This window comes from Emys orbicularis, chromosome 3 (assembly GCF_028017835.1).
Source record: "Emys orbicularis isolate rEmyOrb1 chromosome 3, rEmyOrb1.hap1, whole genome shotgun sequence".
Classification (NCBI taxonomy): domain Eukaryota; kingdom Metazoa; phylum Chordata; order Testudines; family Emydidae; genus Emys; species Emys orbicularis.
Window position 1 is genome coordinate 58,776,249 of NC_088685.1, and position 21,773 is coordinate 58,798,021.

Below are 21,773 nucleotides of genomic sequence, written 5' to 3' on the forward strand. Positions count from 1 at the left end.
TTTAACCTTTCTAAGTATAGCAGCGCTAACAGGTCTTATAAATGTGACAAAAATTCCAAAGTCTGATTCCAATCATTATTTGAAATTAACTTCCAGTAAGGAGAGAGTGGATTTTCTGGGAGTAAGTGATTTAGTTCAAGTAAATGATTTAGCCCATTATCATTAACTTCAAATTTAACAGAGACAGACACCCAAAAAAGTGCAAGCCAGAGAAATCCAAAAGCTAGAGCAAGAAGATAGGCTCTTCATAGCATTTCTCTCCCTCTAATTCTTTATTACAAGAAGAAGGGGAATTCTCCCAAAACAGTGATGAGAGGAGGAGACAGCAACTCATGACAGATTATTATTGCTCATTTATTTAAATGAATGTCAAAAAAGTCACTACATCTGTGGGTATACAACAAGCTCTCGTGGGAGATCAAGAGGTAGTAATAACAATAATTAGAGAAATAAGTACTTCACATTAAATCCAGAAAGGAACTGCAAATGTTTTTCCAAATGGCTCAGGGATGCCATAAACACATAAGAAGGCAGAACAAATAGTAAATTAAAAAAAATTGGCCTAATTTCCTTAGGATGAAAAGGACTCTGTGACCTTGCCAAAAACTGATGTAATTTTTACAGCCTTATCAAAGGACAGAATCATACCTTTGGAGGGTGAATTGTATCCATAGAACCCACAAATAATGATGGAGTCATCCTTGAAACATGACTTAGGCAACAGCCTCAGTCCTTTAAGCTTCCACTGCTTCATTCTGCTAGTCAAGAGCTTTACTAGCCTGCTAAAAAGACTTTTTTCAACCAAAGAATAAGAATATTCGTGCTGCATAAAAGATCTTTTTCTGCCTCCATAGCAGCCCACATTATTGGACTCCTTACACTTAAAATGTATGTCATGTAGTTGTAGCTGTGTCGATCCCAAGATATAAGGTGGGTGAGGTAATATCTTTTATTGGACCAACTTCTGCTGGTTAGAGGGACAAGCTTTCAAGCTACATAGAGCTCTTCTTCAGGTCTGGAAAAGGTACTCAAAGCGTTAAGAGTGGCCCTCTAACATCTCCGCTATCATAGGACAAAAAAAGGGGGTTAGTGGGTTACAGATTGTTGTAATAAGCCATACATCCCTTTTTTGTCCTATGAGTGCAGTGGTGTTTATGGGCGTCGAATGGTCCCTTAAAATATGTGCTAACTACTTATGCTAAACAGTCTGTTCCACCTTGCATTTAGCTGTGATACTCGGAGTATCTTTCCCAGACCTGAAGAAGAGCTCTGAGACTCAAAGCTTGTCTGTCCCACCAATACTTATCAAAATGATCCATGATAGCTAACATAGGGTTTACGGGCATCTGTGTCTTCATTTGAGGAAGGCAGATGTATAATTAAACAGTGTTTCTTGACCAGTTCAAAATATTGGGGCAGGAAAGCAGTGGACAAAGTTTTTGTAGAACCAGCTGATAAAGACAAGAAGTAGCTTTCATACATACAAAGTTTACAGACAACCCTTTCAGAACAGATAACCCTTTCACAGCCATCACTCACCTCTGACGCACACAAGCAACCACACCTCTGGGAGGGAATGCTGCAACAGATTTGACAGAGGAGGAAGGCGCAGTATAGACTATACTGTATTAGTAGAACCTATTGCTGAGACATTGTATAGTCAGTTGCTCGACCACGCTGTTGTTATATGTGAAATATTTACTTCGAAAAATATTCAGGTGACCAAGTAACCAATATCAGTCAGGTTTATTGCTATAAGCCAACAATATAGTTCAGGAAAAGGGTTCAATATGATACCAGTGTCTGAAAAGCCATCTCGTGAAGTGTTGTTACATTCACCTAACACAGAACATGTGCTCCCAAAGTTACACCCCAATAGCCATTTTTTACTGCCTGTTTATGAGTAAAATGTACTGTGTATGTCATCTGAAACTAGATTTAACTAATCAGCTTTCTACCTTGTTTTTCTGGTACCATGGTATACCACTTATCTCTTTTTCAACGAACATATGAGGCATGTGTACCAAGGGGCATGAAGGCATCTCCTTCCTCCTAGATAGAACGTATCTTGTCGTTCTCAACATTCCAGTATTCGCCTGTGAGAGTAACTCTGTAACTGTTGATATAGTAAAACAATCACATGTCCTGATCCTGATAGTTTTCCTATCTACTTAAACCAAAACTTACTTCAGCTAATGCAAAATATTATAGGATACTTGACATGGTTAGACAGAATTGTTGGGAGAATATAATTCATTCAGTTATATAACATCCCAACACTTATATATGTTAGGCACAGTATTAATATGTATTGCCTAATACTATGCTGGAGTTAGAGAGGTCTCTTTGCATCTCAGAGGAAAACTCCAGATTTGTCAATAGCTGGGAGAGAATAACTCAGACAGATTGGTCACTGAGAGGAGATACTCCATAGAACTGTCACAATACCCCAGAAGTAAATATGTGATCATTCCAGAAATTAGTCCTGGGACAAGCAATCTTCTGTCTGTTGCAGATCAAAGCCATAGAAAGAATGTCATGAAGAGAAATTCTATGGAGTGTGCTTAATATTCTTTATCTCAAATTAAAATAGAGATGTGAAATCCATACTGAACCTAACACTTTTAACAAGTGTCCTTGGAATTTAAACTTCTGGACTGAAACCATCATGTCCATTTGCAGCTTTCTCAATAAGGGACTCTACCTAAAGGAAGCATACTTGCACTTCCCTGACATCTCATCAGAGTATCTGTGCTTCTACTGTCATAAGAAACATTTCCAGGGCAGAGCCATCCCTTTTGGCCTATAGACATGATTAAAGGTCATTACCAAAGTACTGATAAGTTCATGTAATGGCTTTCAGGAGCAGGAAATTCAAGTCTCCACCAATTCCTAAACAACTTGCTTGTCAGAGCTTCCTCGAGAGAGAGAGCGCCATTCAGGACCAGAAAATAACTCTACCCTTCCTGCAAGAGCCCAGATTTGTGATGAACGTGGAGAATGGTCATCTGATCCCCACATAGGGCCTGTCAGTAACTCTGGACACATGCATCCGACGAAGTGGGCATTCACCCACGAAAGCTTATGCTCCAATACATCTGTTAGTCTTAAAGGTGCCACAGGACTCTCTGTTGCTCTGGACACAAAGATAAGGTTCCCACCTCAAATGGGAATCAAATTGATGATAGTGGACCTGATTCAGCAACTGTCAGTTGCACACCAAGTAAGCCATAAGATTCTTAAGTGCATCTGCAGCGCATGTTACTATTATGTATGAAAATTCTCCAGAGCCCACATTTCAACACGAAGCACTATAAGGATTCCTGATCCCATTTTAGCCTTCAGTTTATTTGATCTCAGCTGCAAGATGGAGATTCTGGCTCTTGTGTTCCAGTTGCTGAATTGGTGGACTCCCTGCAGAAGGTTCAAATCAAGCCATCTGATATGAGCTAGACAGAACAACAGTAACAACTGACACCACTAAACTCTAATGGGGAAGTTCATTTAAATAACTAAGAGACATACAGAATATGGACAGACCAAGAGTGAAAAAGTAACGTGAACTGTTTGAGATTTGGGACAATCAGGGTCTCTTGCCTTCACTTCCACACACAACTGCACAGAGGTGATGTATGGGGGGGACGCAGCATGTGTGTTCACATGCCCACCCCCCCAAAATTGCTCGGTCACATGGTGCAGCCAGGACCCCTCCTTGCGGAGCAACTGAACCGGTGAGCTGAGGCAGATGCAGGAGCAGAGGAACAACTGAGAGCTGCTTGGAGGCGCCTCTGCTTTCCCTGGTGGGGGGTTAGCTTGAGCTGTTCCAGGGTTGCTTCCCCCCCCATGTCAGCAAGCCCGGGTCTATGCATAACACACATGTAGTAATCGTCGTTGACCTCAGTGATTTGTGAATAAAGAAGTAGGAATGAAGTCATTGGTACTTTACAAGGAGGCCACCTTATTATTGAGGTGGACAGAAGCCCACAAATGATCAAGTTGGGCAATCCAGCCTGGGAATAACACTCCCACATTCAATCAGGGACAGTGACTTCTTGGCAGAAAGGCTGAATCTGTTATAAAAAGAAAACTGCAAGGTAGTCCTTGGTCTTAGGGCACACATTCTAAAGGCATTACAAAGTAGACCTCTTGTCCTCTGAAAATTTAGCCTATGTTCTTCTTCGAGTGCTTGTTCACATTGATTCCAATCAGGTGTGTGCACGCCGCGTGCACAGTTGTCGGAGTTTCTTCCCTAGCAGCTCCCATCGGGTCAGCTGTGGAGCCCCCTGGAGTGGCACCTTTATGATGCTCTATATATGACCTTGCTGACCTGATCTCCATTCAGTTCCTTTTTACCGCCCATGATGGTCGTTGGAACTGCGATCGCTTGTTCTGCAAGTGTCTTCCTTAGCGTTTTTTCCTAGTTAGTGTAGTTGTAGTTATTGTTAGTTGTATTTCTTTAGTGTATAGTAGACAGATAGTTGTATAGTGTAAATGGTAAGGTTTGGGGGCAGAGTTTCTCCCCAGTCCCTTAACCCTCCTTGAGCTCTGGGGCATGCTGCGGAACCTGTAGCAAGCCTATGCCCATTAATGAGCCCCACAACTCTTGCCCAAGGTGTCTGGGGGAGGCACACCAGTCAGAAAGGTGCAAAATCTGCAGGGCTTTCCGCCCCAGATTTCCGCCTCAAGCAACTGCTTATGGAATCTGCTCTTCTCCCTCAGCTGGTTGCGTACCACCAGGACCCGGCACTGAGCGCGTCCGTATGGACTGCTCTGGCATCGGTACGTGACACAGTGCCAAGGAAGGACTCTAGCGCGAGAGACCCTCAGCACTGGTGCTTCCCGGCACTGCAAACGGAGGCAACGGCCGGTGCCACACGAGGCATAGGAAAGCCAACAGGGGCACTAACCAGTACTGAAAGCTGCACGACCAGCAGGTGATGCACCAGCGCACCCCAGAAAGGAGCACTTGGAGCCTAGGCAGCATGAGTCGGCTCCATTGACCATAGCACCGCTCCTGACAGCGGGCTCCCTCTGGGGCTCTGGCACCGGCAGGGCGACGCTCTCCTTCTCTGGCTACTAGCATGCCAAACTTTCCAGTCCCGGCTGCATGGTCAGTGCATGGCAGTGATGACGGACAACACCACTGCCACGTTTTACATCAACAAGCAGGGTGGAGCTCGTTCCTCCCCCTTATGTCGAGAAGCCCTCAAGTTATGGGAGTTCTGCATAGCCCACTCCATTCACCTGGAGGCGTCCTATCTCCCAGGAGTACAAAACGAACTGGTGGATCACCTCAGCAGATTGTTCCGCAATCACGGTCCCTCTGTTCAGACATCATACACTCCATCTTCCAAAGGTGGGGCTTTCCCCAAGTTGAACTGTTTGCCACCCGGAGCAACAGGAAGTGCTCAATGTTCAGTTAATTGCAGAGGTACAGCCTGGGCTCTATCACAGATGCATTTCTGCTACCCTGGGGAGACTGCCTTATGTATGCCTTTCCACTGTTCCCTCTCATGCACAGGGTACTGCTCAAGATTTGCAGGGACAAAGTGAAGGTAATTCTGCTGGCCCCAGCATGGCCCCGACAGCACTGGTACACCATGCTTCTGGAGTTGTCAGTGGACGCCATGATCAAGTTACCTCTCCACCCCAATCTGATCACTCAGAATCACGGTCGCCTTCGCTACCCAGACCTCCAGTCCCTCCATCTCACAGCCTGGAAGCTTCATGGTTAAACCCAAGGGAGCGCCTGTGCTCAGAACCAGTAAGAGAGGTTCTACTCGGCAGCAGGAATCCATCCACCAGGACCACTTAGCTAGCTAAGTGGAAAAGGTTCACTTGCTGGTGTGCCCAGCATCACACACTGCCACTCCAGGCGCCTATACCTCTCCTCCTGGAGTACCTTCTACATCTCAAACAACAAGGCCTAGAAGCGTCATCCATCAAGGTGCACCTCACTGTTATTTCAGCCTTCCATCCAGGAGTGTCTGGACGTTCCGTATTCGCTAACCCCATATTAGGACGTTTCCTCAAGGGCCTGGGGCAGCTATATCCACAGATTAGACAGCCTGTTCCTGCATGGGACCTTAACCTAGTCCTCTCCAGACTAATGGGGCCCCCTTTTGAACTGCTGGCAACTCGCTCCCTGCTCTATTTGTCATGGAAAGTGGCCTTCCTGGTTGCCATCACATCAGCCAGGCGGGTGTCTGAGTTAAAGGCCCTAACCTCTGACCCACCCTACATGGTTTTCCACAAGGTGTAGCTCAGGTAATGTCACAATTCCACACTAGCTAAAACATTTTTCTGCCTGTCTTCTATCCTAAGCCTCATGCCGGTACCCAAGAGCAGAGGCTGCACTCACTGTATGTTCGGCAGGTGCTAGCATTCTACGTCAAGCGCATAAAGCCGTTCAGGAAGTCGAACCAGCTGTTCGTGGCAGTGGAAGACCGGATGAAAGGACTCCCGGTCTCATCTCAAAGAATATCTTCCTGGATCAGAGCCTGCATCTGCACATGTTACAAGCTGGCCAAGGTCCCATCCCTCCCTCTTAAGGCTCACAAGGGCACAAGCCTCATCAGCTGTGTTCCTGGCCCAGGTCCCGATACAAGAGATCTGCAGGGCAGCAACTTGGTCATTGGTGCACATGTTCACCTCTCAGTATGTTATCACCCAACATGCCAGAGATGATGCAGCATTCAGCAGGGCGGTGCTCCAATCAGCGATTCCTTAACTCCGACCCTACCTCCGGGGTAGAGCTTAGGAGTCACCTGATTGGAATTGACGTGAACAAGCACTCGAAGAAGAAAAAACGGTTACTCACCTTCTTGTAACTGTTCTTCAAGATGTCTTGTTCACGTCCATTCCAATAACCACCCTTCTTCCCCTCTGTCAGAGTGACCGGCAAGAAGGAACTGAAGGGGGATCAGGTCGGCAAGGTCATATATTGAGCGCCATGAAAGCGCCACTCTAGGGGGTTCCACAGCTGACTCGATGGGAGCTGCTAGGGGAAAAACTCTGACGACTGTGCATGCAGTGCACACACCTGATTGGAATGTACGTGAACAACACATCTTGAAGAACAGTTACAAGAAGGTGAGTAACCGTTTTTTATGTGAGCCCTACAAGTTGTCTCAATTTTTTGTGTGTCATGGGGTTTGCAATGTATATGTAGAGGTTTTTAGGATAAAATTTTCTAAAAAACTTAAAAGCTCAAGTCCCATTTTTAAAAGTGACTTAAGAGTCTGTTTTATTGACTTTCATTGGGATGTAGGCTCCTAAGTCATTGAGGCTCTTTTGAAAAACTTTCCCCAAAATCTTTCTCCCTCCCAGGGACAAACATCTTAATCTCCCCTGCTGCCTCCCTTCTTGGTCACTGTGGATCATCATCCTGCCTGTCATTCAGGCCTCTAATCTGGTTGACCTCTTTGACTCGGATTTATTTCTAGGTCATCACATCCAGGCTAAATCTTGTATAAATCTTGCCTTTCTTATCATCCACAAAGCTAAACCCCTCATCTCAAATCTTAATTACTGCAACATCCTTTTCTCTGGCCTTGATAAATGCAATCTTGCACCACTCATATCCATTCAGATATATTTATTCATAAAGATAATTTTCCTAGCCTGTCACTTTGACCATGTCACTTCTCTCTTAGCATCCCTTCACTGGTTCCCTCTTCTCTATTACATCAAACATAAGCTACTTGTCATCATTTTCAAGGCCCTTCATGCCCTGAAACCACCCTGCCTATCATCTCTCATTCACTGTGGAGATGTGAACTCACATGTCTGTCTGGCATATGATGCCAGCTTCCATGGCCCACTTGTTAAATTTTCAAACAAGCACCTTTGTGCTTTCTTCCGTGCTGCCCTTCACACTTGTGAGGAGCTCCCCATAAACATCTGCAAAACTAATGCATTTATCCTACTTCAGAACCTTCATTCAAACTCTCCTTTTGTATGTTACCTGTAAAAAAAAAAAAAAAAAAAAAAAAAAAAAATGGTTATGATGCTGGTGTGCTAAGACCACTGTCTGGCACACTGATCCCAATATTGTCTCGTTTCCTTGTACTTCTCCATTTTTTGTGCCTCTTGTTTTATATTTTGACTGTAACCTCTTTGGAGAAGGGGACCATCTTTTTTTTTTTTTTTCCTTCTATTTGTGCAGTTCCTAGCACAGTGGGATCCTGGTCCATGACTAGAGTTCCTAGACACTGCAGTAATACAAATAACTTTTTGCTATATTGCAAATAGACTTCTCATTCTTCCACTTTGGTTATTATCTCAGCCAGTTTCCTCGACGGCACTTTGTTAGTCTCATTCGTTCGTTCACAGATTCAGAGGGTGAAATCCTGACCCCATTGAAGTCAATAGGAGTTTTGCCATTGATTGCAATGGGATATTTTAAGGCTAAAAAGGGAGCTATATGATTGTCTACTCTGACTTCCTGCATAATTTAGGCCAGGGGTCGTCAACCTTTCAGTCTTCATTTATTCACTTTAATTTAAGGTTTCACATGCCAGTAATACATTTTAAAGTTTTTAGAAGGTCTCTTTCTATAAGTCTATAATACACCTCTACCTCGATATAAAGCTGTCCTTAGGAGCCAAAAAATCTTACCACGTTATAGGTGAAACTGCGTTATATTGAACTTGTTTTGATCCACCGGAGTGCGCAGCCCCGCCCCGGAGCACTGCTTTACCGCGTTATATCCGAATTCGTGTTATATCGGGTCGCCTTATATCGAGGTAGCGGTGTATATAACTAAACTATTGTTGTATGTAAAGTAAATAAGGTTTTTAAAATGTTTAAGAAGCTTCATTTAAAATTAAATTAATATGCAGGTCTTGTCAGTTTAGTGTGATCCTTGCCTTTGCTTTTCCTTGCTGAGTTTTCCAATGTCTGGCACGTATTTGGATACTTTAAGCTGCACACAGGCTTCTGAGTGATCAGTTGTTAACTGGCTCCAAGAGGGACAGAGGACAGATTTCATGTGTGATAATACCTGTTCACACAGGTATGTGGATCCAAATGCTGAAAGCATTGCAAACGCAATTTTCTTCAAACAGTTAAATTTCACTGGCAGGGACATCCAGCAGGTCAGAATAGAGGCCCCATGATCTCTCTCGGTAGTTTCAAGTGCACTCCGCAGATCTCCAAACTTTAATGCCCACAATTCTGAGCTTTTTAACTGAATGAGCTGCATTTCAAAATCTTCAACACCCATCCACTGAAATACAGACAAATCCAAGTCGCTTTCGTTGAACTTTTCAGGTTTAATTAGAAAAGAAAGCATTGGGCCAAATCGCTGGAAATCTTGAAAGCTTTAAATCTGTCAGAAAATTCTGATTCTAGTTCTTGCATGTACATTCTAATCTCAACATCAAACACAGTGCACTGTTCCACGTGGCATGATAGTGATGTAAGCAGCAAATCAGGACTTAAAAATATCCCAGTACAGTGGCGCTGGAACAATTTTTACAGTGGGGGTGCTGAGCTGCGCTCCCTCTTGCCCCTGTCTGCACCCCTCACTGCCTCAGGCTGGGGCCAGTGAGCCACAGCTGGGGGCAGCTGCAGAGCCCCGGGCCAGCGGCCAGGACCCCAGGCCAGCAGCAGAGCCCCCCGGACCGGTGGCGGGACCCGGGTCCGGCAGAGGGCTGAGTACGGCCGAGTCGGGCTGGCAGACAGAACCCTAGCTGGCAGGGGGCCAGCGGCCGATACCCCAGGCCAGCAGCAGAGCCCCTGGGACCAGTGGCTAGGACCCGGGCAGTGTGAGTGCCACTGAAAATCAGCTCGCGTGCCGCCTTTGGCACGTGTGCCATAGGTTGCCTACTCCTGCCATAGAATTTCAAGTGGTTCCTGCATGAAGTCCATAAGTGCTGGTTGAGCTACAGCATGGTTTTTTTAGAAAGGCATCCACGCTTCAAAGACTTCAGGTGATTAATAATCCACACATCTCCAAGTAAGTTTAAATGGTTAATTACCTTCACTATATTAAAAAACAAAGCCTCATTTCTAGTCTGAATTTGTCTAGCTTCAGCTTTCAGCCATTGGACCATGTAATGCCTTTGCTGTTATTTTTTTTTTTTCCATTTCCTCAGAAACCAAATGGTCTGGTTTTTATACTGAATGTTTATGTTGCAATCTTTCTAGAAATGACAGTTATTTAGTAGGGGTAGAGGACAGGACCAGATCAGAAAGTAGTGGTGCGTTGAGAGGCTGGGACTTTATTTACATATGAGGTGATTAAAGATTGGGCCCATGGTGGAAAATCCAGAAATTTCCCTTACTTTGTTTTGTTTGGGTTTAGGATTTTTTGGCCCTTCTCTACAAGAGTTATTTAAATTGAGGATGGAAAAGCCATAAAACAATAAATATAATTATACAATAGTTTACCTAGTGTACAATGCAATTTTTATTTATGCAGCATCATATGTGCGCATTTTAATATTTTATGTTTAAAACACATTTTCCTCCATTCCCGCACAAAACATTATCACAAATGTTAAACGCTGCACTTCCTGGACTTAATTTCAGAGGGAATGTGAATGAGTTCTAATTGCTTAGGTCTCCTATGATTGTATCATGTCTTGGCTAATCCAAATTGCCTGTTTTAAATATTGAGAATTTAATAATACTTCCATTATCCAGCCTTTGTCATGATGGGCTACTATGTGAAGAAATCAAGTCAGTATGAACACAAGATTTGTTTCAAGTCCTGAATTTATTATTTCCAGGCTTTCCTTTCTCGTTATCTGACAGTAATGTGGGTTGGAAAAATGTATTTGAAACTGGAGGGTGTAACCGCAGCTTTTCAGATAAGATACTTGTCAAAAGCTGCTAAGGTCTTTTACTGAACAGGTAGCTGAAACAATAGTGGCCTCGGCACATGTCACCACCCAAGAAAGGCACAGACAATGCACATGTGGAGGGAGGGGTTTCTCTGGCTACTGTACTTTGAAGGTTTTTGTGTGTGAGAGAAGTAGGATCAGAAAGGCTAGAGAAGCTGAGAGATGGCAACAAGGAAAGCCAAGGCCGCAGCCTGGACAAGCACTGACAGCAGGGCCTCAGACAAGGCTAGAGAGAGTGCTTTTGGGCTAAGTGCTGGATGAAATGGGCTTGGAGCTGTGAACAAAGAAACTGTCTCCTGTTTGAGTTGTCCTGTGTTCAGGAAAACAGGACTGTATACATTATTTGTAAATAAACAGGATTGCATCAAAGATGCCTGACTCCATCAATTTCTCCTCCTCAGAAACAACATGTAGGACCCTGAACTTTAGCTAACCATTCAGGTCAGAAGGGGTAAGCTTCTGCTTGAGTCAGATAAGTCAGGGTTGCATATTTTTTGTGTTACTTCCCCTGAGCTCTAAACATCACTTCACCTTTGTATTATTCTCCTTTGACTGGCCAAATGTGTAAACCATTAACAACATAAACAAGAGAAATTAATTTTGATTTATAAGTATATACAGAGTGAAAGTTGCTTATACAATGTACATAATATTCAAATATATTAATATATCACAGCACATCTCTTCAGTGCAGTCACTGAACCACCTGCAGAGAAAGTTAGTTTCTCTGTGCACTATTTGCTTAGGAATTACTGAGTACAGTATTGCTTAAAGGTATACTGTTGTGTATACACAAAAAATTATAAAATTTGAAATTTTATATTTTGAAAATTATTTTTTCTTGCAGAATTTGTTTGGACATAGATAATGCACAAAGCACCATATGACTGTAATACTGCACACATTATTCAACCAATATGGATGTCATCAAACTCTTGCAGGAGACATAGGCCATCCTGAATTCCTAGGGCTTGTCTACACTTAGGGCAAGTCTACACTACAGGATTAAGTCGACCTAAGTTACGCAATTCCAGCTACATGAATAACGTAGCTGGAGTCGACATAGCTTAGGTCGACTTACTGGGGTGTCTACACCGTGCTGGGTCGACGGGAGAAACTCTCCCATCAACTTATCTTATGCTTCTCGTTCTGGTGGAGTACTGGAGTCGATGGGAGAGCGATCTGCGGTCAATTTAGCGGGTCTTCCTTAGACCCGCTAAATCAGGGATCGGCAACCTTTGGCACGTGGCCCGTCAGGGAAATCTGCTGGCGGGCCAGGACGGTTTGTTTACCTGCAGCGTCCGCAGGTTCAGCCGATCACAGCTCCCACTGGCCGCGGTTTACCATTCTGGATGAATGGGGGCTGAGGGATGCCAGTGGGAGCTGCAATCGGGGGAAGGGACAGCTCAGTGGTTTGAGCATTGGCCTGCTAAACCCAGGGTTGTGAGTTCAGTCCTTGAGGGGGCCACTTAGGGATCTGGGACAAAATCAGTACTTGGTCCTGCTAGTGAAGGCAGGGGGCTGGACTCGATGACCTTTCGGGGTCCCTTCCAGTTCTATGAGATAGGTGTATATCTCCATATATATAATCTGTATACCCATGCCTCTGTAATTCTTCCAGGACTCTGCCTGCTTATGCTAACCCACCAATAAATGGACCATGAAGTTGCATAACAATAGAATTTTAATAGTTTATAATAATAATTTATAATTTGATGTTTCCCAAAAGAGAGCCCAGGCTTTCCTTACAAACGGTAGTCATGTACTGAAAGTGGAATGTTTTCTAGACCTTATCAGACACGTTAATTTTTAATCTGATTCACATTAAGAAAAATTGGTGTCTGTAGTAAGAGTAAACACTTTGTTTATTAATCTGGATGAAAGCAAGCTGTTACTGTAAGTACGTACACACCTTGATAGCTAGGGTGCAGGTTTGACCTAGCTGCAGGGGATGATGCAAGTCCTTGTCTCCTCCCCACTACTCTCTTAGTTGTGGTCTTGTCTTCCTTCCACTCCCTTTGGCTTCCTGATGGTGTTGGGAAACAGGATATGGTGACCCTCTCCTCTGTCCTTGATTGGCTGTTGTAGAAAAGCTGGAATCCTGATTGGTCTTGGGCTTCCTTTTCCTTCCAGATTTTGGAGCTTTGCCTAGGCCTCAGTTTGCTGCCATCTGTCCTCCCTCTCTCTGATTTGTAGTGATCTGATTTAGTTTTTGCCACTTCCTGGAATGCTGAGCTTTTGGAATTAGGAAGGCATTTTTCCTATAAGCACAAAACGGGGCTCATACCATGTGGCTTTTTGCCACCTATTCAGTAATCAAGTGATCTGGTCATCTGTAGTGTTACACTGAATACTTGTTGCAACGTTTTCTGGAATCCAATATGGATAGGATGACCAGACATCCCGTTTTTAAAGGGATAGTCCCATATTTAAGCCCTCTTGCAGGTGTCCCAACTTCTTAAAAACAGGCAAATTGTCCCATATTTTCTGTCTGTACCCTGCATGCCGCCCGTGTTGCATCGGGAAGAGACGGCGCCAGGTATCAGGAGATGCGGGTCAGTTCTGGGGGCCCCGCCTAGGCATGGAGGGCGGCGAGCACTGGGCAGGGAGGGTTGGGTTGGTCGGTCACACACACACCCACCCCTGTGTGAGAGAGGTTTGCGGGAGTGTGTGTCACCTCTCCGCGTGTGAACCCTAAAGCCTAAAAGAAGGTAAATAAAAAAGAATCCAACTACGCAGTATTTCTTTTTAACAGGGGCTCAATCAACTTCGTGGTAATTTGAACATTTGTACTGCATAGTTTGGATTGATTGCCGTTGAACTCACTTGAATACGAGTAATTTTATCAGGTGTCCCATATTAAGCATAGGGAAATATGGTCACCCTAAATATGGATATTGACATTTGCAAGTCCCAGCTGGCAGGTTCACAACCCTGTTGTGGGCAGCCTGGGGGCTTGGTACATTTAGCAGGCGGAGGGTGCAATTATCTTAAGCCTAGGATTTGCGCCATCCTGAACCTCCTTTCATCTGTTCCCCTATGCTTAACATGAGGTAAAAATGGCTGGGGAATTTGTCTGCAGAATCCATCCCCCTGATCCATGAGGAGTGTAACTGGTTAGTTTGCTCTTTGATGGATTATAGGGCTTACAACTGGTGTATGCTCCAGTATTGGGAGCCCATATTGGCCCAGGTATGAGGTAGATAGTTGAGGAGGGGGTTTAACCCTGCAAATTCTGTGTGTGTGTGTGTGTGTGTGTGTGTGTGTGTGTGAGAGAGAGAGCGCGCGCGATCTTCTGGTGAAAAATTGGATTCGCTTAACATCGTTTCGCTTAAAGTCACATTTTTCAGGAACAGAACTACAACATTAGCTAGGAGTTACAGTAGTGAGTTCCTATTGTTAAAATGAACATTTCATTCTGGTAGAGGATTATGTTGTATAAAGACAATATGTTGTCTATTCAGATACCAGAGGCAAGGAATCATCTTGTTTGTGTATCAGTAACTAAATAATAGAACCTGGAGGCCATCTTTGTGTAATTTGTTTCTAAAGCATTAATTAAAAAGTAATAAGGCTGAGAAAAATTGAAGGTAGACTAGAGGCTTATGAAAATCAAGATAGTGTTTATTTGCTTAGTGATAGCAATGTAACTGTCCAAAAGTCAGTTTCCAGATGTGAAAATATCAAGCAACAATTCACAGGCAACATATTTCAGAGAAGCTATGTTATAATTTAGCGTAAAATTCTATTGCACGATATTCTTAGACTAAAGAAGCTAATGTCTTCCAACACACTGAAAAGCTTTTGTTTTATTTCCTAACTAATTTCCTCTCTAAGAGGATTAATGAAAAATGTGAAATTGTAACATCCTTCTTGGTTTCTTAATCATTTAACTTCATTTTATGAAGTATGCTATCCACAGATGGAAAATTTAGGAACAGCAAGAGTCGTGTAACCAATGTCTATAAGCACAAATTCACTCAGTCATTTTTGCTGCTTGTGTTAACCTGAATGGGTCCTCCTTGCAGATGCTATGCATTGGCAAGTATTTGGGTTTCTTTGTGGTAATATTACAAATTCTAAAATACTGATTCACTTACAACTAATTTAATAACCAAATTGCTTTTAATTTAGTTTAGGAGTGAGAATGCACAGCTCTTAATCTGATATAATTTCCACTGGTAGCTTCATTCAATAGCCTGTCTGTTTTGACCTTTATTTCCCAGAGCACTTCCACTAAACCAACAGCTGCCACCTTATCTGCTGCATCCGGGGATCTTGATCTGTTCACTGAGCAAACAACAAAATCAGAAGAGTCAGCAAAGAAACAACTCTCCAAAGACTCCATCTTATCACTGTATGGCACTGGGACCATGCAGCAGCAAAATGCTCCGGGTAATTAATTTTCAAATCCTGTTTCCAAAGTGATTCAATTTTTAAGCAGTGTTTAGAATACAGTAGTTATAATCTGCTGTCAACATAAAATTAAACACATTTGTCCTTATTTATGTATATTCAAGTGGATTTGTTTGTTCTTACCATTTTCACAGCTGAAAAGTTAAAATGAATGAAGCATTAAGACTAGAAGAAAAAGTAGTACAGGATTCAGGCTGATTTTATTTTATTAGACGTTATAGCTGCTCTCATATTATAATCACATACAAAATATACTGATAATCCTAATTTTTATTATTTGATATAACTTTTGTTGTTTGATCATTCATTACTTCTAATGCAATGAGATGCCTCGGTATGTGAACAGCAGACTGCCTAAATCATTACAAAGTCATGTTTTGGTCTCATTAAACTGGTGGGAATCCACTAATTTTCAGTAGTGTGACTGAGATAAGAGATGCTGGTGCAAATGAGATGGAAAAATTTGGCTCTGAGGCTGAAGAGCTCAGCTTTGGCAGTTAAACTGTTATTTATTGTGCCATTTTTGTTAATACACCATTCTTTCTTATCACTTTCTCAGTTTTGCCAGATACTGATTTTGTGTACAATAGGGTGGACATAATCAGCTCTACAAATTACCTTCTAAAACTGGCATTTAGTGATTCAAACTTTAGGGAAGAAAATCAGTAAAAAATATTTTTCTTCCTTTCTGTTCCTCCCTCTTCCCCCCCCCCTTCCAAAATGCAGGTATTTTCATGGGATCTTCTTCCATGCCATTTACCACACAACCATCAACTCATTTTCAAGGTTTTCCAGCCATGGGAGTACCTGTGCCTGCAGCTGGTGGAATGATGGGAAATATGATGGGACAATCAGTGCCTGTCATAGGACAGAACACAGGTATGATGGTGGGCATCGGAATGCCCAATGGTTTCACTGGCACTACACAAACTGGTGTGATGGGACTTCCTCAAAATGTCGTTGGACCCCAAGGAGCAATGGTGGGACAAATGGTTACTGCACAAAATAACTACGGCATGCAACAAAATCAACAAGCTCAATGGAACATCTCTCAGGTGAGGATTTTTTTGCCCTTGTATTGATTGGATAAAAGTTACTGTTTTATGAATAAAATCATTTGTTTTCCACAAGCTATACTTGGAAAGCTGTAGCTCTGCTCTGTTGTAGACCCTGTGATGAAACTGTTTCTTCCATGTCTGAGATGGCTGCATAATATTACAGATGTGATACATTTAAACTTAAAGTAAAGAAACCGGCTATAATTTTGAGTGCAATTTAGCCAACTCCTAGAACACATTGAACAATGTACTTTAAAATGACTACCACAAATACCACAATCTCTGAGTTACTGTGTATTAACTGCTGTTGCCCAATTCATGGAGCCAGATTCTCCAATCAGTTGTATGTGTGCAACTCCATTCATTTTAATGGTATTGCACGCATGTAAGTGAGCACAGAACTTAGACCCAATGAGAATGGCCATTTGCCATTCATCTGGACTTTCAAATGAGATACTTTAAAATAGGCTTTAGTGGAGGATGCACATTACTGTTTGTGCCCTGACTCTACTGTAGTTGAATAATGGTTAGTCTAACCAAATAATCTGAAGATAGTTTACACTTTTTTTATGTTGATAAAACATGTTGTTTGAAGGTTCCATTGTAGTAACAATTATAAAGAGTGTTGAGGTGTGTGCTCAGTACTGTATTTGTCAGTGGTGCCCAAACTTTTCCTGTCACGCCCCCCCTTACCAGTAATGGAATCTGTCCACCCCCCCACCCACCCCCATTACTGCACAGCCAAAGCTTCTGCAGCAGAAGACCTTGGGCTGACAGCGAAGCTGGGGGCAGAACTGGGGATGGCAGTAGTGAGGGAATGAGGGTGGAGTGGGGCTAGGTGGTACTCCCTCCCCATGCCATGGGGGCTGGCCCACGCCCTGCCACGTGCTCCTCCCGAACGTACTTTCGTGCCCCCCCAAGAAGGGTGTACCCCACAGTTTGGGGACCACTGATTTAAGCGATTCAGTGTAACATTCTAAAAGCAAATATTTCAAGAGAGAGGTTAATTTTATATCTAAATTAATTTTTGTTTTTGTTGGAAGTTTAAGGAGCTAAACATGTATAGCATATAATCATTCATTTTGTATTTAATGTACATGATTTTAATTGATCATGTTAAGTTTAGGTCTCAACATACATACCATAATTTCAAATTTAATTTTAAATATTTATATTTAAAAACCTTGTATGTAATTTACATTTTAAAAAATCATATTTTTAAATAATTGATTTTTATCCACCCTGTTAGGATATAAAATATTTTTTGCTTATAGGTCAAATCTTACAATTGTATCATTTTCTAAAAAATAAGTTTAGAATACTTGTCTCAAAAAAAGTCCCAAAACAGCTTGCATTTTTCCAAATATGGGGTTTTCTGGGAACAGGACATTTTAAAAAAATGAAAACATAGTTACATAATTATATATAATCTACCAATAATTATAGCTAAATATTTGTTTCTCTTAAGTAATTTTTGTGGCATATGCTAATTCTGCACAAACATTTTGCTAATAAATTTATATAAAATATAGTTGAAAAATCACAGGCTTTTGTATGTAAATATAAAATAAAGCCTTCCTTTCCGGTTTGAAAACAGTCTGTTGGATAGGTTCATTTTGTAATAGTTCATGAAAACGAGAAAGTCAGTGTTCTGTATCTCTAGATCATAAAGCACACTCAAGAATTAGATGCTGCACTTTCCTTGATCAGCAAAAGAGAGACAACTCAATTCATAAAAGATCTGAAATACTCAAGAGCCTTCACTCCCCGCAAACAGATACAATTAGAAATTCAGAAACACACTGCAAACATAATTTTGAAATTTGGATAGAGAACACTTTTTTTTTTTTAAAACATGAAATCTTTAGCCTCTATCTGCAGAAAACTCTCTGTAAAGCTTGATCATTCATAGTTCATTTCTTTAAACTTTGGATGGACTAATTCACAAAAAAGGTTTAATTAATTAAAAAGGACATCCAGTTACTGCCTTTCATTTAATTTTAGTATAATGATCCAAAAAATGAGTCATTTTAGGAAGGTGGTAAGAATACTGCTTACCTTCTACCAAAGTAATTAATTCACAGTAATTTTTAAGAATCAATATAAAAATAGTCTTCTCCTACCAAAACATTCTAGTGATTAAAAAAAATCAAAAATGTAATTGCAGAATAAATATGCACTAAGTAAAATCATATTTATCTGAAGTGTTCTGGGAACAAAACAGCAGTGGGAGAAATGAGGATTTTAAATAACGCGTAGGAGTTACTGGGTAAGTGATGACTGCAGAGGAACATAACAGATAAGAGGCCATTTTGATAAACAGTGTTGAGATAAACAGGATTGTACACTCACTTTTGAATTGTAATTTTAAAAAAATCATAGTGTGAAGGATTTTGCTGAAAGTAGTTTAAAATTCATTTAATAGTTATTGTGAATATTTCACTTTGATAGAGTAAAATTGTGTTACGATGATAGCTAATGTCCTGACTTCTAATTCATATATACAAAGTCAAACCAGTAATAACTGAAACATGGAAATTATAAAATGCAGGATAGATTAACCTGTGGACTAAAATGCTGACTGAAAATGCTAAACTATTTTTATTTTGTGGAATAAGTTAACTCAATTTTTTGAACTAGAGGGTAAAAGAGACATACTACTACAGATACCCAAAAAAATTTGTTGCGTCCAGTGAGGGGGACACATCAAATTAGCAATTAGATATTTGGAAAAAACTGTTAACATCTTAGCTTAAGACTGAAATTTTTGAAAAACTGTTTTACTTCACCGTTTGTTTACATATGTGATTACTTTTCAAAGCATAATGGCAGCCACTACTTTCAGATACATTTTAGTTTATTCATACTGAGACATGCTGTTTACCTTAATACGTTTTCAGATTGCAAAGCTGACCAGAACATTACAAATTAACGTAATTAAATAAATCTATATAACCCCTTTAAGTACACTTCATATGTTTGTTATAGATGTAAGCAGCAATGTAATTATTTTATCATTCCTCTCCAGTTACAAATGTTTTAGTGATAAGACAGTATTAACATGATTCTTGCCTTGCTTTCTCCTGACTGGCCAAACACCTGGAAGCAGACTTGGTTGGTGTGCTAAACCAGCTTTTGACAGTCGTTTCATTTAATAAAAAAATTTAAATGCTGTTTTTGTATATTTGGATTTCCATCCAAATAGAGCTTGCCTTCAATCACAAATAAAAATATTATTAATCATCTAATTAATACTTCATTCACCATTTTCTAACATTAAAATGTAAAAATTAAGAATCTAAAGGTGAGTTAAGCTATATAATGGTTTAAATAAATATGTATAGATACACTGTATCTTGCTGGTTAGCCAAAAAGAAGTACCATATTTAGTAGCAAATAACATGTTGTAATAGGCTGATTCTTCTTAGTTGATAACTTTCTTTAGGAAAATAACTAAAAATTACAAATGCAAAATATGATTAAAATCAATTTGTTAAATCAAGGTTTCCTGCTTGCTGATTTAAATTAGTGATTTAAATCAATCCACCATTTTGTTCCCTAACATTATATTTACTTGGTTTAGGAACCCTTTTACTGTTTCAAGCTGATAAAAAGTTTGTGTGCTCTAACACCAGTACTAACTAGAACTGTGTGTGCATTTCACAGATGAATCAGCAAATGGCTGGCATGAATCTCACTAGTTCCAGCAATGTGATGGGCTTTGGCCAGCCCCCCAATACAGTGGCAGGATGGACAGGAAGCTCTTCAGGTCAGACTCTCAGCACACAACTGTGGAAATGAAAATTGCAACAGCAGTTTCATGCAGAACAGTCACTTGACATTCCTTGCTCAAATGCATTTATTCTTTTTCTTTTCTCCCAGTTGTTCAGATTAAGAAGTTATCTAACTGACTGTGTTGTGGGCTATACTGATTTAAATTTGATGTGGTGGAAAGCAGATTGAGAATACATTTATATATCATTGGCAGCTCTTTCATATTACAGTATATATGATTTCATAAACCATATCAAGCAGCTGCTTTACCAATTGCATACTCAATTTTTTCCCTCAAAATTATAGATCAAACGTTTGCATATAAGGGACGTAGCTATCATGTTAGTAATATCTCTAAATATATAAACCTTGCCCCCCAAATTACCCAGTAATCCTTGTAGAAGGTACTGTATGAACAAATGTTTAATCATATAAATAGAATGTAAATGTATCACTGAACAATGTTTTTAGTGTATCAAACATACTGTGTTTTATCATTCATTTCACTGTGATGTTGTTATGGTGTGCTTAACAGGGAACATGGTTAGTGAAAGCAAGATAAACCTGGATATTACTGTAGTTCCACACATTTTTAGTTTATTCTTTTAAAACATGAATATTTGATCCATTTGAATTTCCTGTGACAAAATATGCAATTTGGCTCCATATGTGTATGGGTATAGAGAACTTATTGCACAATATGCATACAGGGTAACTCACCACATAAGGATACTTTTTGTCGTTGCAGATATATCCAGGTTTGACAGTAATTGTGTTTACATTTTATGGTGCCTCGTATTGATAAAATGTTATTTCCCTATATTAAAAAGATAAAGCCATAAACCATTGTGTGGTTTTTATTTCATACTGTATGATCTACCTTGTCACTGTGACTTCAAGAAAGTTGTTGTGTAATACAAGAAAAACACATTTAATCTGGAAAGTGCTTTTAACAAATATTTTTAAACCAGTTTATAATAATTCCATCAATTAAGTTGGATAAATAATGTTTTTGAAAATGTTGCACTTCAGTTCTTTCAGTCTTGATTGGTATTACTATGTGGAAACTCTTAAAACAAATGCTTATATTTCAGTTCAATGATACTGAGCTGAGAAATGCATGCAAAACAAGACAAAAGATGTTATGTCTCTTAAGATATCAAATTTGCTTATCTGACAAATTTTTGTTTGTACAGAAGTCCATCAGATGACTAGTACAGGATGTTGCAGAGTGGTAGATTGTACACTGCTTGAATTCTTAATTGAAGTTTCAGGCATCTTCAGCCACATCCATTTCCTATAGTATGTCCCCCACAGTTATATCTCTAGATCATACCTCAATTTTAACTGTGTCTAGGTGGTATTTTGGCTCATTACCTAGATTTACCTTTTCTGTTCGAGTGTGCCATACAAGAACCTAAAAAACAGAAGGTTAATTAGTGCAGTATTCGGTAATCTACAAAGATAGCTATAAGTATTCTGCAATGATAGTGGAATTAGTACCTTTGTGCAATTGTTTGCTTTTGGTTCCAACTCCTCCACGGTTGTTATCTGTTTCAGAAAATCAGATTCTTGCATTCCTGGTTGAGACCCACGGCGTTTGAATACAGCTTTAGGGTTTGACAGAATCACCTGAAGGCTCACAGCAAATCCTTTAAGACAAGTTTTTAAAATA

General features: G+C 40.7%; 2 protein-coding genes across 3 annotated transcripts in view; one reads left to right on the top strand and one right to left on the bottom strand.

Annotated features, from left to right (window-relative positions):
• The window catches only part of SMAP1 (small ArfGAP 1), a 237,438-nt gene extending 216,514 nt beyond the window's left edge, over window positions 1-20,924 (top strand). For both annotated transcript variants that reach the window (XM_065400523.1, XM_065400524.1), the window contains 3 exons: window positions 15,077-15,245; window positions 15,993-16,321; window positions 19,991-20,924. In XM_065400523.1, coding sequence (XP_065256595.1) covers window positions 15,077-15,245; window positions 15,993-16,321; window positions 19,991-20,125 — 633 coding nt within the window. In that variant the 3' untranslated portion in view covers window positions 20,126-20,924. The remainder of the gene's footprint in view (window positions 1-15,076; window positions 15,246-15,992; window positions 16,322-19,990) is intronic.
• Window positions 20,925-21,428: 504 nt separating this feature from the next.
• B3GAT2 (beta-1,3-glucuronyltransferase 2) overlaps window positions 21,429-21,773 on the bottom strand; it is a 50,435-nt gene continuing 50,090 nt past the window's right edge. The window contains exons 3-4 of the mRNA XM_065401100.1: window positions 21,602-21,750; window positions 21,429-21,515 (exon numbers count right to left, since the gene is read on the bottom strand). Coding sequence (XP_065257172.1) covers window positions 21,429-21,515; window positions 21,602-21,750 — 236 coding nt within the window. The remainder of the gene's footprint in view (window positions 21,516-21,601; window positions 21,751-21,773) is intronic.